General features: G+C 50.7%; 1 protein-coding gene across 2 annotated transcripts in view; it reads right to left on the bottom strand.

Moving 5' to 3' along the window:
• BLVRB (biliverdin reductase B) overlaps positions 1–14,526 on the bottom strand; it is a 46,216-nt gene extending 31,690 nt beyond the window's left edge. The window contains exon 1 of one of the 2 annotated variants that reach the window (XM_069746756.1): positions 13,891–14,526. In XM_069746756.1, the coding sequence (XP_069602857.1) occupies positions 13,891–13,969 (79 nt within the window). In that variant the 5' untranslated portion in view covers positions 13,970–14,526. The remainder of the gene's footprint in view (positions 1–13,890) is intronic. The other variant, XM_069746757.1, reaches the window with a different exon arrangement.

Consider the following 14,526-nt stretch of genomic DNA (forward strand, 5'->3'; position numbering starts at 1 on the left):
TCCCACACTAGTTTTTTGTTTGGCTTTTTTGCTAGGTTCACCAAATGCTAAAACTGACCTGCCATTATGATTCTCCAGGTCATTAAGAGTTTATAGACACTAAACATGTCTAGGTTATTTTTTACGTAAGTGGTAAAAAAAATGTCCAAACTTTGCTTAAAAAAAAAAAAAATTGCGCAATTTTCCATTACCCGTAGCGTCTCCATTCTTCATGATCTGGGGTCATGTGAGGGCTTATTTTTTGCGTGCTGAGCGGATGTTTTTAATGATACCACTTTTGTGCAGATACGTTCTTTTGATCGCCTGTTATTACATTTTAATGCAATGTCGCAGCGACCAAAAAAAAAACGTAATTCTGGCGTTTCTAATTTTTTTCTCGCTACACTGTTTAGCGATCAGGTTAATCCTTTTTTTTTTAATTGATCGGGCGATTCTGAACGCGATACCAAATATGTGTAGGTTTGATTTTTTATTTTATTTTGAATGGGGCGAAAGGGGGGGGGGAGGGTGGTGATTTAAACTTTTATTTATTTCATATTTTTTCAAACTTTTTTTTTTTACTTTTGCCATGCTTCAATAGCCTCCATGGGAGGCTAGAAGCTGGCATAGCCTGATCAGCTCTGCTACATAGCTGCAATCATTAGATTGCTGTTATGTAGCTGAAATGCAGGTGTGCTGTGAGCGCCGACCACAGGGTGGCGCTCACATGAGGCCGGCATCAGTAACCATAGAGGTCTCAAGGACCTCTATGGTTACCATCCTGATGCATCGCCGACCCCCGATCATGTGATGGGGTCGGCGATGCGCTCATTTCCATCCGCGCGGCCGGAAGCGCTGGTTAAATGCCGCTGTCAGCGTTTGACAGCAGCATTTAACTGGTTAATAGCGGCGGGTGAATCGCGATTTCACCCGCCGCTATTGCGGGCACATGTCAGCTGTTCAAAACAGCCGACATGTCCCGGCTTTGATGTGGGCTCCGGCGGTGAGCCTGCATCAAAGCTGGGGATCCGACCTTCGCAGTAATAGTACGGCGGAGGTCGGGAAGGGGTTAAGTTCTGTTTTTCTATCGTATCATACTTATTTCATGCAATAAAATGCAAATTAATTATGTAAAAATCATACAATGTGATTTTCTGATTTTTATTCTTAGATTCTGTCACTCACAGGTGAAGTGTACCTACGATAAAAATGACAGTACTTATTCTCCCTGCCTTTTGCATGCCGAGCTCTAGTGTTTTTGCAAATTGTACCATTTCATACGACGTTTTGACGAGTATTTTCAGGGATGTGTGGCAACCCCAAAGAATGGCAAATCTGGCTTTTCAATTTTTTCTTGAAGACATTTTCCTTATGAGTTAAAATAATTTTTGTATTTGATTGAGCTTTTGCAGCAATGTCAAATATTTTTTTTTTTCGTTTAAAAAGGAGAAAACAGATATAGAAATCTATGTTTTTTATTTAATATTTTTTCTTCTACTTTTCATTGTAATTTTTGATTCCTTATTTGGGAATCGATCTTGGAATTGTTTAATCACCTGTTATTTATACTGCAATTTACAGTATCACAGTATATAGTGAGTGCCATGATCTAGGAAACCCAGGTAGGAGTACCAAAATGGCGCCGATTGTGGCCTTAGCTTGTCATGGCCTACTTATCAGCATCCTAGGATCGCATTAACTTAATTGCTTGTGCTACATATAATGCTTCTGTCAAATTAACAGCTGCATTTAAGTGGTTAAATAGCAGCGAACAGAGCTAGCTCCAATCTCTGCTGTTAGAGGCAGATGCTGGCTGTATAACACAGCTGGCAACTTCCCTGTGAAGAGCAGGCTCAGCTGATGAGTCTGCACCATGATGTCATAGTACGTCAAGGTGTGGGAAGGGGTTAAAGGGTTATGCCAAAACAACTTTGGATGTTACGCACGTGGGCAGTGGAACCACTGCGCTGCAGTCCGGGGAAAGCCTGGAGGGGTGTACCTAAACGAACACAAGGTTCTTCACTAGAGCCCCCGATGGTGTGTTTTAGATGTGAACCCAGGTGGATGCCACCTGTTCCTCTAGTACAGATCACGGAGCCGTGGCAACTGATTCACAAAGGGACAGGGAAGTAGGACTGGTGAGGAACTGGTTAGCAGGATGTACGTATGTGACAGATAGGAGCGAGATTAGGCACAAGCGGGCCTGGAATAGGAACACAGGATGGCCACAGGTGCTTGTTCACTAATATGCAGGAGTTGGTTTAGGCGTATCAGGAACACCACTAGGTACAGGGAGAATGGGTTCAGGTACAGGTACAAGCAGGATCAGATACAGAGAGCACAGGTACAGGACCCTTACAACTAGGAAACAGGATATAGACTGATAACTGAAGTTGCTAAGGCACCATCCAATAGGGGAGGGTGCCTTAAATACTGGATGTCTCCCAGCTACTGGCTGGGGACACTTAGCAGTACATGCTGACCCCATTAGGGGGCAGGAGCGCGCACGCCCTAAGCACACTCCCAGGAGACCTGCGTGCCATGCGCAGGACCTAGAAGGAAACAGACGCTTAGTGAAAGCGGATGGGTGGGTGAACACGCCAGCATCCCTGCAGGGGGGGAGGAAGGGGACAGGTGCAGGGGCGCCCACCGGTGCTGCGCTAACATTAGACAGGTGTTGAATTTGTTTGTTAGGGGTCAATCTGCTTAGCCTTCACGGACTTCAAGAACGGGGGTCCAATTCATGCTTCGGATTGGTTCTGACGTGGGCACGTGCAATCATTGCGTAGTGATTGAACACCTCACACAGGGCACTTCAGTTCCCCGGTTCTCAGAATCAGTGGAGGTCCCAGTGGTCAGGATATTATCACCCGTCCTATGAATTGGAGAGAACTTCCAAACTTGGTACAACCCCTTCAACATCAATAGGGCACTACAGATTTATTCATACAGGCCACTTTGGACCTCCATTGTCAGGATCAGGTGCGGACATACCATTGGTGCAACCTGTGCGGCCGTACAGGGGCCCCAAGAGGTAAGGGGGCCACTACCAACTCCAGATCAGATGGAACTGTGTGTGTGTGTGTAAGATGAGATATTGGACTGCAATGGACCCATATACTGTTCTTGCGCAGGGCCCCTTCTGTCCGTGTCAACTCCTAAAAACCCTATTGGGCTTGTAACAGCGGGGGCCCAAACTGCAATTAACATATTGTAGGTGTGTGAGGATATTGGAGAAACAGATGTTGCAGAGCTGAGTTTGTCATTTGGCACAGCTAATCTCTCTGGTTTTCCATTGGTAGGCAGGTAATCCTACTGCAGAACACCGGTGCCCCCTACTTTATGGATCTCTGCCATTTCTCTTCGCACCAGTTGTGATGAGTCACCCTGATTAGGTTTCTTACTTTCCTTCACTTAAGTTCTCTTTTTTCCCAGTTTGCCAGTCAGGACGTGTCAGCAGGAATCGTCAGATTCTCAGAACCGCGCAAATATATTCATTATTCGCTCGTAAGATCTAGCAGTCCCATGTGACAAAAGCATTGTCAGGGGGTTTGCATAGAGCCTCCAGCCTGTCATGCGATAAATATTGGCCAGGTAGCCCCCGAGGACACCCAACACACACACTAAATGGTAAGTATGATGTATAATGACAATAGACTGCTAGAATAGTGTTCATCCATACGATTGTTATTATAACAGTCATTTACCGTACATTGCTTTTTGGAGGAGTCTACACCAGAGTTTCACAATAAATCCCACCCAAGTCGGCCTTAAAGAGGATCGATCACACTCTCAAAATTTAGCTAAATACTGTACAATATTCCCTGAGCTCCCCAGATTCTGACACTTTTCTCCGTTTGCACTGCGTTGATCCTTTGCGGAGATATTCACATTTGTTGCTTTTGGAGCGCAGTATGTGAAATCTCTACTTGTAGACCAATTGGGCATTCCTTCACAGTCTCCTCTTGGGACGTGCACTTTCACCTCTTCCTTCCAGACACCGCAAATCACAGCATGGCATCTGATCCAGCAGTCTATCAGTCTCCGATACTGCTGAGCTGTGATTGGCAGCGTCTGGGTGGGAGGAGTGAAAGTGCACGCCCCAAGAGAAGACTGAGGAAATGCCCAATTGGTCTACAAGCAGAGATTTCACATACTGCGCTTCAAAAGAAACCAATGTGAATATCTCTGCAATGGAGCGACGCAGCGCAATACTGAAAAAAGTGGTAGAATCGGGGAAGCTCAGGGATTTTCTTTCACAGACCATTTTTTGCTGTTCTTTTATTCCTGCTGCCACTCCATCATATGGTTCAGTGCTAATTTGTAGGTTTTTTTGTTTTTTTTTTTACCAAGGGAGCATGTTTTTTTAGGAGGCTCTGCATAACTGGCAAAGACCATAAAAATTAGCTCTTAATACACATTATTTCCGCTGCGTTTTTCTTTGTGGAACACATCTGCTACGTTTAACTGTCCAAGCAAAGTCGATGTGATTTAATGAAAACTAATGCCCGCTGTGCGTTTCAAAGACTGTACTTGTTTTTTCCTATCTTTGTATGCACTCCTATACAAGTCACCAATAGGACTGCCCACTGGACCGGTTCATCTCCAGTTCAGGACCCCCCTATCCTTCAGCCAGAGTAGAGCGTATCTTCAAAGAGTGTGTCTTGCTTTAAAGAACAAGACATGTCTGTATATGACATGGACAGCTCCTGGGTTTTAATGGGAATCATGTAATGTGATTTTTCCCCTGCGGGGGTGCTGTAGGTAAATTGAACACTTGCTACTATACATTACAGGAGGATTGCTGGCGACCCAGCTGCGAGACCCCCAGTGATCAGGTTATCAGAAAGCCTTTGCAACAAGAATGCAAAAGCATAATTATAAGCATTTCATAAGTTTGTAAAATGTTATTGACATTCCTCAGGTTTATGGGAAGACTTCATATTTACAGCTTGACTTATTTTTCAAGATGTCTGCCCTTCATCCCCTGGCAGCAGGATATCCGCTTCCGACCCAAATCCTGACAGACCGCCCATTTTTTTGGCTTGGTTTATCACCATTTTTGTGTTTTTTGTCTGTCCTACTGCTTTTCGAGCATTGACCACAGGATCTCAATGGAATTGCGATCGGGGATGTTTCCTAATAAGGGACCCAAAATTTGAATGTTTTGTTCACCGAGCCACTTTTGGTCACGAGTCATCACTTTTGCCTTGTGACATGGTCTCCATCATGCTAGAAAAAAAACACAAAAAAACAAACATTCATCACCAAATTGCTCCTGGATGGTTGAGAGAAGTTGTTCTTGGAGGATGTTTAGATCCCATTCTTTATTCATGAATGGTGGTCTCGGGAGGCTTTACTGTTGGCAGACACAGGGCTGATGGTAGCGCTCACCTTTTCTTCTCCAGACAATCATTCTTCCAGATGTCCCAAACTGTCTGAAGGGGTCTTCATCAGAGAAAATCACGTTACTCCAGCCCCCTGTACTTCGAAGGCCAGTCTGCCCTTGATGCTTTCCTTGTGGCTTCTTTGCTGCTCTTCTAAAGACCAGGCCAGCCTCCAGAATTCTTGGCCTCACTTTTGAATGCAGCTGCACTGCCACCTGCCTGCTGCCATTCCTGAGCAAGCTCTGCACTGGTGTTGAACCGTCCCAATTTACAAGACGGTCTGGGCACCCAGGAGCACTTGGTAACTGTACTCAAAGGTGCGCTCACATCGGTGTTGAAACTTGGCGCGTGTGACGTGAGAAGATCTCGCTATAATGTTAGTCAATGAGGCAGTGCTTGTGTGTCATTTTGTCCTCATCTAGGATTGGGGTGAAGAAAAGTTTGCAGCATGCTGTGTATGGCTACGGGAAAAGACTGAAACTCACCAATGAAAGTTAATGGGTGCGAGAAAAAAAAAATCAAATGGCACACGGACCAGGTGAGGAGTATAGTGGTTTATTATTTTAGAGTAATAAATAGGAAAAGGAGGGTGGGGAGTGTTTATTTCAAATAAAGGACTTTATTCTGGCTGTGCATTATTTACAATATGACTATGGGGGTGTCATAGGTGCCTCTCCATTACTAGCCCCTGGGCTTGATATCGGCAACCATAAAACAGCTGACATGAACTCTAATACTATTACCCCACGTGTTACTGCACCAGGGCAAGTGGGAAGAGGGGAGACCACGCATCAGAGTCTAAAGAATGTTCCATTCTGGGGGGGCTGATGTTTTTAGACTATAAGGGTGGGGGGGGGGTGTCAATATCCTTGGCCCCTTCCTAGGCTATTAATATCAGCCTGCAGCTGTCTGCCTAGCCTTTTCTGGTTATTTAAAATAGGGGGACCCCACAACATTTTTTGGAGGGGCTCACCCCTTTTTAATAGCCAGTAAAGGCTAAGTAGAAAGCTGTGAGCTGATAGTAAGGCCGGCGTCACACACAGCGTATGAAAATACGGTCCGTATATTACGGCCGTAATACGCTGAAAAGTCCCGAAAATAGTGGTCCGTAGCTCCTCCATAGGCAGGGTTTTTTGCGCATGGCATCCTCCGTATGTAATCCGTATGTCATCCGTAATGCGTGTTTTTATCGCAGGCTTGCAAAACCGCATACGGCTATACAAGGGATCCATGTGTTAAAAAAAAAACAAAAAAAAAAACATACTGTCTCTCTATATATATATATATGTCAGTGAGACACATATATGTATATATATTATTACTTCATACAGCGCGAGATAGCAGAAAGATCATAAGAGGGCGCCCTCTGCTGGTTGTCCTCATATGAACTCGAGCAAGGGAGCTTTCTAGGAAAGTTCCCACGATCTAGGAACAGCCAGCAGAGGGCGCCTCACCGCAAATGAAGCTAAATATAGATCATTGACCTATATTTAGCTTCATTCGCCGGGGTTTTGCAGAAATGAGCAGCGCTGCATTAGCGGAGCTCGTGTCTGCAAAATATTTTAACCCCTTCAGATGGATCTACATCGTTGGACGTGCCAGATCCTCGGAAGGTATGTATATTGTTGGTTTATTATTTTTTTTAAATTTACAGATCGAGGGTCTTCAGTGAGTGGATCGAGAGTAGAATAAATTAATACAACAGCCTTTGTGATTTTTTCAATAAATTAATTTTTAATAATGTGTGTGTGGTTTTTTTGTAACCCTTTACTAGTATTGGATTAATAATGGATAGGTGTCATAATTGACGCCTCTCCATTATTAATTAGGCTTAATGTCACCTTACAATAGCAAGGTGACATTAACCCTTCATTACCCCATATCCCACCGCTACATGGGAATGGGAAGAGAGTGGCCAAGTGCCAGAATAGGCGCATCTTCCAGATGTGCCTTTTCTGGGGTGGCTGGGGGCAGGTATTTTTAGCCAGTGGGGGGCCAATAACCATGGACCCTCTCCAGGCTATTAATATCTGCCCTCAGTCACTGGCTTTACTACTCTGGCGGAGAAAATTGTGCGGGAGCCCACGCCAATTTTTTCCGCCATTTAACCCCTTATTTTACTAGCTAGAACGGCCAAATTTTGCATATACACACTACTAACATTAGTAGTGTGGAATATGCAAAAAAAATGGTGATATGAAATGGTTTACTGTATGTAAACCAGGTCTCATATCATGTCGGGTTTAGGAAGGAGAAAGCAAAAGCCGGTAATTGAATTGCCGGCTTTTCTCTCTAACACCGCTGCGTATTCCTCGCAAGTCACACTGCTGGTCCGTGTGTAATCCGTATTTTTGGGGCTTCCATAGACTTTCATTGACGTTTTATTTGCGCAATACGGTGACAAACGCAGCATGCTGCGATTTTCTACGGCCGTAGAAAGCCGTATAATACGGATCAGTTTAATACGGCAGATAGGAGCAGGGGCATAGAGAATAATTGTGCCGTATTTTTTGCGAGTTTTACGGACGTAGTTTCTGCGCTCTTACGTCCGTAAAACTCGCAAGTGTGACGCCGGCCTAATAGTCTGAGAAGCTCCATGTTTATTGCCCCCTTCTCAAACTATAAACATCAGTCCCCAGCTGTCGGCTTTCCCTAAGCTGGTTAAAAACAATATGGGGGACCCCACGCCATTTTTATTTTCTTTTAATTCTTTAATTATTACCTAAATACATGTACAGGAAGATACACACCTGCTGCACTAATTGTATATGTCACTGACCTATTTCTATCTCTGTATCTATATACAAGATTGACAGAATTACTGTATATAAAAGCTGATGTTAAAAACGCATGTCATATGGATGCTAGGTGAGGACAAAACAAATGCAGGACACTCTTCAACTTTTCTGGCTGAGAATCTCAGATATTTTTATACACTGATGTGAGCGATCCCTTAGATACTGGCTGGTGACCGGATCGTGGATTATTTATTACAAAGATGACCGGACCGTACAGGCCGAGCACGTTCTACCTATTGTGCACCCCCCCATCTCCTTACAGACTATGACTGCGAGCAGGACCCTCACTCCTCCTGTAACTGTACAACTATGTGTTACGGTGTAACGCCTTTACTGTCTGTTCCTGTCCCCGCTCAATTGCAAAGTGCTGCGGGCGCAGTTGGCGCTATAGAAATAAAATTAATAGTATTGCAGCATTTTCTTGAGTTTAGCCAATTGAACCGCTCTTTGAATTTTTTTTTTAATTTAAATTATGTGAAATTTAATAGCAAGAGATGAATTTACAATCTATTTTATTTTTTTTTTTACAATTCATCTGATCACTTTTCATAACAATTAAGAGTTAATGCATAAGTAGCAAGATCCCACCGATTTATCTCCAGTCCCAGCCTTTGCAGCAGGGTGTCCGTTTTATTTCCCCATATACATCTGGTGCGGTGCAGAAGGGGTTAATGCTTCCAAAATCAGCCCTCATAGCTGTATATAGGGTAATAGAAAGGGAGCATCCAATGAAGGACGTGGCGGATTTGCGGTCCTAATTCTGCGAGCGTCCATACAAATATAACAACGTGAGGATGAAAGCAATTTTTTTTGTGTTCTATTTTTTTTTAAGAAGTGAATGACTAATGCTGATCAATGTTTACCGGGAGGGAGGAGCACAAAAAATGGCTTATCTCTGCCAAACACACTCACCGTGACTCAGCATGCGGCCCCAGGGGCCACATGGGCACTCTCGGGCCCCGTTTACTACAAAGCTCTATTTTACACAGTGGTGTATGAGGTGTGATAGGTTTGGTGCATCTTTACACCCTCTACTCTAAAGTCACGCTCTCTAGGTGGATTACTCAGGTCCCATAAGATAGGTCAACCCCAAATATATATTGCACGCTACATTTTTCCTGCAGATTCCACAAGGAAAAGACGATGAATGAGCCCCATTGGCTTAAAGGAGTGTGTCACCCCAAAAATGCAAAGTCAGCTACTTAACATTTACATAGGAAACTTGGCCCCTAATAAATAAATCCTACCGGTAATATAAACTAGTGTTGTAGTTGGAGATAAATGAGTTCCGATCCTTATGAGGATGCGTCGGTGCCCTCTTGGTGGCCAATGACTCGGTGACCCGTTACACCCTCCGTTTTGCATATCTAGCAGTGTTACTGATATTCACGGCGCTATGTGTCCTAGTTTTCTCTTGTGCTTCATAAACTCAAATCCCTGTCCCTGTACACTTGAAGAGCCGGCGGCGGCCTCAGTGTCAGTGGGCATGCAGTCAGTGTGGGCGTGGGTACACTCGGAGATCGGGGTCCTCTCTAAAGCCACTAACTAGTCAGGCAGCATCACACTGGCTACACTGCAGCATGTGCACATGTCTCACCAGCACTGTGCAATGTATATGTGTGTACTGGCGTCATTCCGGGCACTGTGCAGTGTATATGCATGTACTAGCGTCATTCCGGGCACTGTGCAGTGTATATGCATGTACTAACGTCATTCCGGGCACTGTGCTGTGTATATGCGTGTACTGGCGTCATTCCGGGCACTGTGCAGTGTATATGCGTGTACTGGCGTCATTCCGGGCACTGTGCAGTGTATATGCGTGTACTGGCGTCATTCCGGGCACTGTGCAGTGTATATGCGTGTACTGGCGTCATTCCGGGCACTGTGCAGTGTATATGCGTGTACTGGCGTCATTCCGGGCACTGTGCAGTGTATATGCGTGTACTGGCGTCATTCCGGGCACTGTGCAGTGTATATGCGTGTACTGGCGTCATTCCGGGCACTGTGCAGTGTATATGCGTGTACTGGCGTCATTCCGGGCACTGTGCAGTGTATATGCGTGTACTGGCGTCATTCCGGGCACTGTGCAGTGTATATGCGTGTACTGGCGTCATTCCGGGCACTGTGCAGTGTATATGCGTGTACTGGCGTCATTCCGGGCACTGTGCAGTGTATATGCGTGTACTGGCATCATTCCGGGCACTGTGCAGTCTCTGCGGGTGTCACTATGTAGTGTGCAATGTGTCATGGCAGTGTGTGTTCTGCGTCATGTTGAGCACTGCACAGTGTATATATGTGACACCCTGGGTACAGTGCAGTATATGCAGGTGTCTCTCACTCTGTGCAGTGTACACCGGGGTCGCTCCGGGCAGTGTCTCACGTCAGATATTGTGCAATGTGTGTGTGTTGGCATCACACCAAGTACTGTGCAGTGTATGCGAGTGTCATGCTGTACAGGGTGCCACTTTATACATACATACATACTGTGCGTATGGACATCACGCTTGTGTGCAGTGTGTCACGCCGGGCACTGGGCAGGGTATCACACTGGGTACTGGGCAGTGTGTCACCCCAGGCACTGAGCAGTGTATGCAGTGTCATGCCGGGCACTGGGCAGGGTGTGCAGTGTGTCACGCTGGGCACTGTGTGCAGTGTCGCACTGGGCAGTGTGTGTAGTGTCACGCAAGGAACTGGGCAGGGTGTCACGACGGGCACTGAGCAGTGTGTGCAGTGTGTCATGCCGGGCACTGAGCAGTGTGTGCAGTGTGTCACGCCGGGCACTGGGCAGGGTGTCACACTGGGTACTGGGCAGTGGGTCACGCCGTGCACCGAGTAGTGTATGCAGTGTCACGCCGGGCACTGGGCAATGTGTATAGTGTGTCACGCCGGGCCCTGGGCAGGGTGTCACTCTGGGAACTATGCAGTGTGTCATGCCGGGCACTGGGCAGTGTGTGCAGGGTGTCACGCCGGGCCCTGGGCAGGGTGTCACTCTGGGAACTATGCAGTGTGTCACGCTGGGCACTGGGCAGTGTGTGCAGGGTGTCACACCGGGCACTGGGCAGGGTGTCACGCCGGGCCCTGGGCAGGGTGTCACTCTGGGAACTATGCAGTGTGTCACGCCGGGCATTGGGCAGTGTGTGCAGGGTGTCACGCCGGGCACTGGGCAGGGTGTCACGCCGGGCACTGGGCAGTGTGTGCAGGGTGTCACTCTGGGAACTATGCAGTGTGTCACGCCGGGCACTGGGCAGTGTGTGCAGGGTGTCACGCCGGGCACTGGGCAGTGTGTCATGCCGGGCACTGGGCAGTGTGTGCAGGGTGTCACGCCGGGCACTGGGCAGTGTGTGCAGGGTGTCACGCCGGGCACTGGGCAGTGTGTGCAGGGTGTCACGCCGGGCACTGAGCAGTGTGTGCAGGGTGTCACGCCGGGCACTGGGCAGGGTGTCACGCCGGGCACTGGGCAGTGTGTCATGCTGGGCAGTGTGTCATGCTGGGCAGTGTGTCATGCTGGGCAGTGTGTGCAGGGTGTCACGCCGGGCACTGGGCAGTGTGTGCAGGGTGTCATGCCGGGCACTGGGCAGGGTGTCACGCCGGGCACTGGGCAGGGTGTCATGCCGGGCACTGGGCAGGGTGTGCAGGGTGTCACGCCGGGCACTGGGCAGGGTGTCACGCCGGGCACTGGGCAGTGTGTGCAGGGTGTCACGCCGGGCCCTGGGCAGGGTGTCACTCTGGGAACTATGCAGTGTGTCACGCCGGGCACTGGGCAGTGTGTGCAGGGTGTCACGCCGGGCACTGGGCAGTGTGTGCAGGGTGTCACGCCGGGCCCTGGGCAGGGTGTCACTCTGGGAACTATGCAGTGTGTCACGCCGGGCACTGGGCAGTGTGTGCAGGGTGTCACACCGGGCACTGGGCAGGGTGTCACGCCGGGCACTGGGCAGTGTGTCATGCCGGGCACTGGGCAGTGTGTGCAGGGTGTCACGCCGGGCACTGGGCAGTGTGTGCAGGGTGTCACGCCGGGCACTGGGCAGTGTGTGCAGGGTGTCACGCCGGGCACTGGGCAGTGTGTGCAGGGTGTCATGCCGGGCACTGGGCAGTGTGTGCAGGGTGTCATGCCGGGCACTGGGCAGTGTGTGCAGGGTGTCACGCCGGGCCCTGGGCAGGGTGTCACTCTGGGAACTATGCAGTGTGTCACGCCGGGCACTGGGCAGTGTGTGCAGGGTGTCACGCCGGGCACTGGGCAGTGTGTCACGCCGGGCACTGGGCAGTGTGTGCAGGGTGTCACGCCGGGCACTGGGCAGTGTGTGCAGGGTGTCACGCCGGGCACTGGGCAGTGTGTGCAGGGTGTCACGCCGGGCACTGGGCAGTGTGTGCAGGGTGTCATGCCGGGCACTGGGCAGGGTGTGCAGGGTGTCATGCCGGGCACTGGGCAGGGTGTCACGCCGGGCACTGGGCAGTGTGTGCAGGGTGTCACGCCGGGCACTGGGCAGTGTGTGCAGGGTGTCACGCCGGGCACTGGGCAGTGTGTGCAGGGTGTCATGCCGGGCACTGGGCAGTGTGTGCAGGGTGTCATGCCGGGCACTGGGCAGGGTGTCACGCCGGGCACTGGGCAGTGTGTGCAGGGTGTCACGCCGGGCACTGGGCAGTGTGTGCAGGGTGTCACGCCGGGCACTGGGCAGTGTGTGCAGGGTGTCACGCCGGGCACTGGGCAGTGTGTCACGCCGGGCACTGGGCAGTGTGTGCAGGGTGTCACGCCGGGCACTGGGCAGTGTGTGCAGGGTGTCATGCCGGGCACTGGGCAGGGTGTCACGCCGGGCACTGGGCAGTGTGTGCAGGGTGTCACGCCGGGCACTGGGCAGTGTGTCACGCCGGGCACTGGGCAGTGTGTGCAGGGTGTCACGCCGGGCACTGGGCAGTGTGTGCAGGGTGTCACGCCGGGCACTGGGCAGTGTGTGCAGGGTGTCATGCCGGGCACTGGGCAGTGTGTGCAGGGTGTCATGCCGGGCACTGGGCAGGGTGTCACGCCGGGCACTGGGCAGTGTGTGCAGGGTGTCACGCTGGGCACTGGGCAGTGTGTGCAGGGTGTCACGCCGGGCACTGGGCAGTGTGTCACGCCGGGCACTGGGCAGTGTGTGCAGGGTGTCACGCCGGGCACTGGGCAGTGTGTGCAGCGTGTCACGCCGGGCACTGGGCAGTGTGTGCAGGGTGTCACGCCGGGCACTGGGCAGTGTGTGCAGGGTGTCACGCCGGGCACTGGGCAGGGTGTGCAGGGTGTCATGCCGGGCACTGGGCAGGGTGTCACGCCGGGCACTGGGCAGTGTGTGCAGGGTGTCACGCTGGGCACTGGGCAGTGTGTGCAGGGTGTCACGCCGGGCACTGGGCAGTGTGTGCAGGGTGTCATGCCGGGCACTGGGCAGTGTGTGCAGGGTGTCATGCCGGGCACTGGGCAGGGTGTCACGCCGGGCACTGGGCAGTGTGTGCAGGGTGTCACGCCGGGCACTGGGCAGTGTGTCACGCCGGGCACTGGGCAGTGTGTGCAGGGTGTCACGCCGGGCACTGGGCAGTGTGTCACGCCGGGCACTGGGCAGTGTGTGCAGGGTGTCACGCCGGGCACTGGGCAGTGTGTGCAGGGTGTCACGCCGGGCACTGGGCAGTGTGTCACGCCGGGCAGTACTCTGCAGACCCCCAGCTGCCCACCCACCATGTGCTGTGTAGACCATGTAGTGTGTTACCTGCTGCCTCCGCCCGCGCCAGGGTCACTTTCCCGGTCATTCCTGTGGCCCCAAAGATGACAATGTTTTTGTGTGCCATAGTGCCAGACTGCGCCGCCCGCTCCTCGCGGCATGTTGTTATACTCCGGGCACCGCGGACGCTCCGCCCCCGCTGGGAGGGGCCTGATGCTTAACCCTCTCACTGCTGCAAAAGTAGAAAGCTGCTTTGGTCGCTGTGTGTAGATGACAGACGTGGCGGGCGCTCTGCATTTCCCAGTGTGTCCTTATGGTGCGCACAGTGGCCGTAGCAATGTGTGACACTACCGGCCGGGGGCTACCAGCCATGCTCGTAACCTGCTGCGGGGGTGTGACGGCCCCGGGCTAATGAAGTGCAGGCAGAACACAAAGCTTCCTGGCACAGATGCGACATCACGAGTGTGTAGAGGAGCGGCCGAGGTCGGTCACAGCCCGGTCGTGGTGCCGGAGTGGGCGCAGACCCCAGTATAGCAGCGCATGCACTTCTGCATGGAGCCCAGTTATGTTACCCCCGGAACTATCACGTCATATAGTGAGTTCTCCGGTGTGAACGAGGCCTAACGCAGCAGTGCTGGAGAGCCTGCGCCACCTCTGCACCCCCATAGTTACCCTCCCACCACT

This window comes from Ranitomeya imitator, chromosome 2 (genome assembly GCF_032444005.1).
Source record: "Ranitomeya imitator isolate aRanImi1 chromosome 2, aRanImi1.pri, whole genome shotgun sequence".
NCBI lineage: Eukaryota > Metazoa > Chordata > Amphibia > Anura > Dendrobatidae > Ranitomeya > Ranitomeya imitator.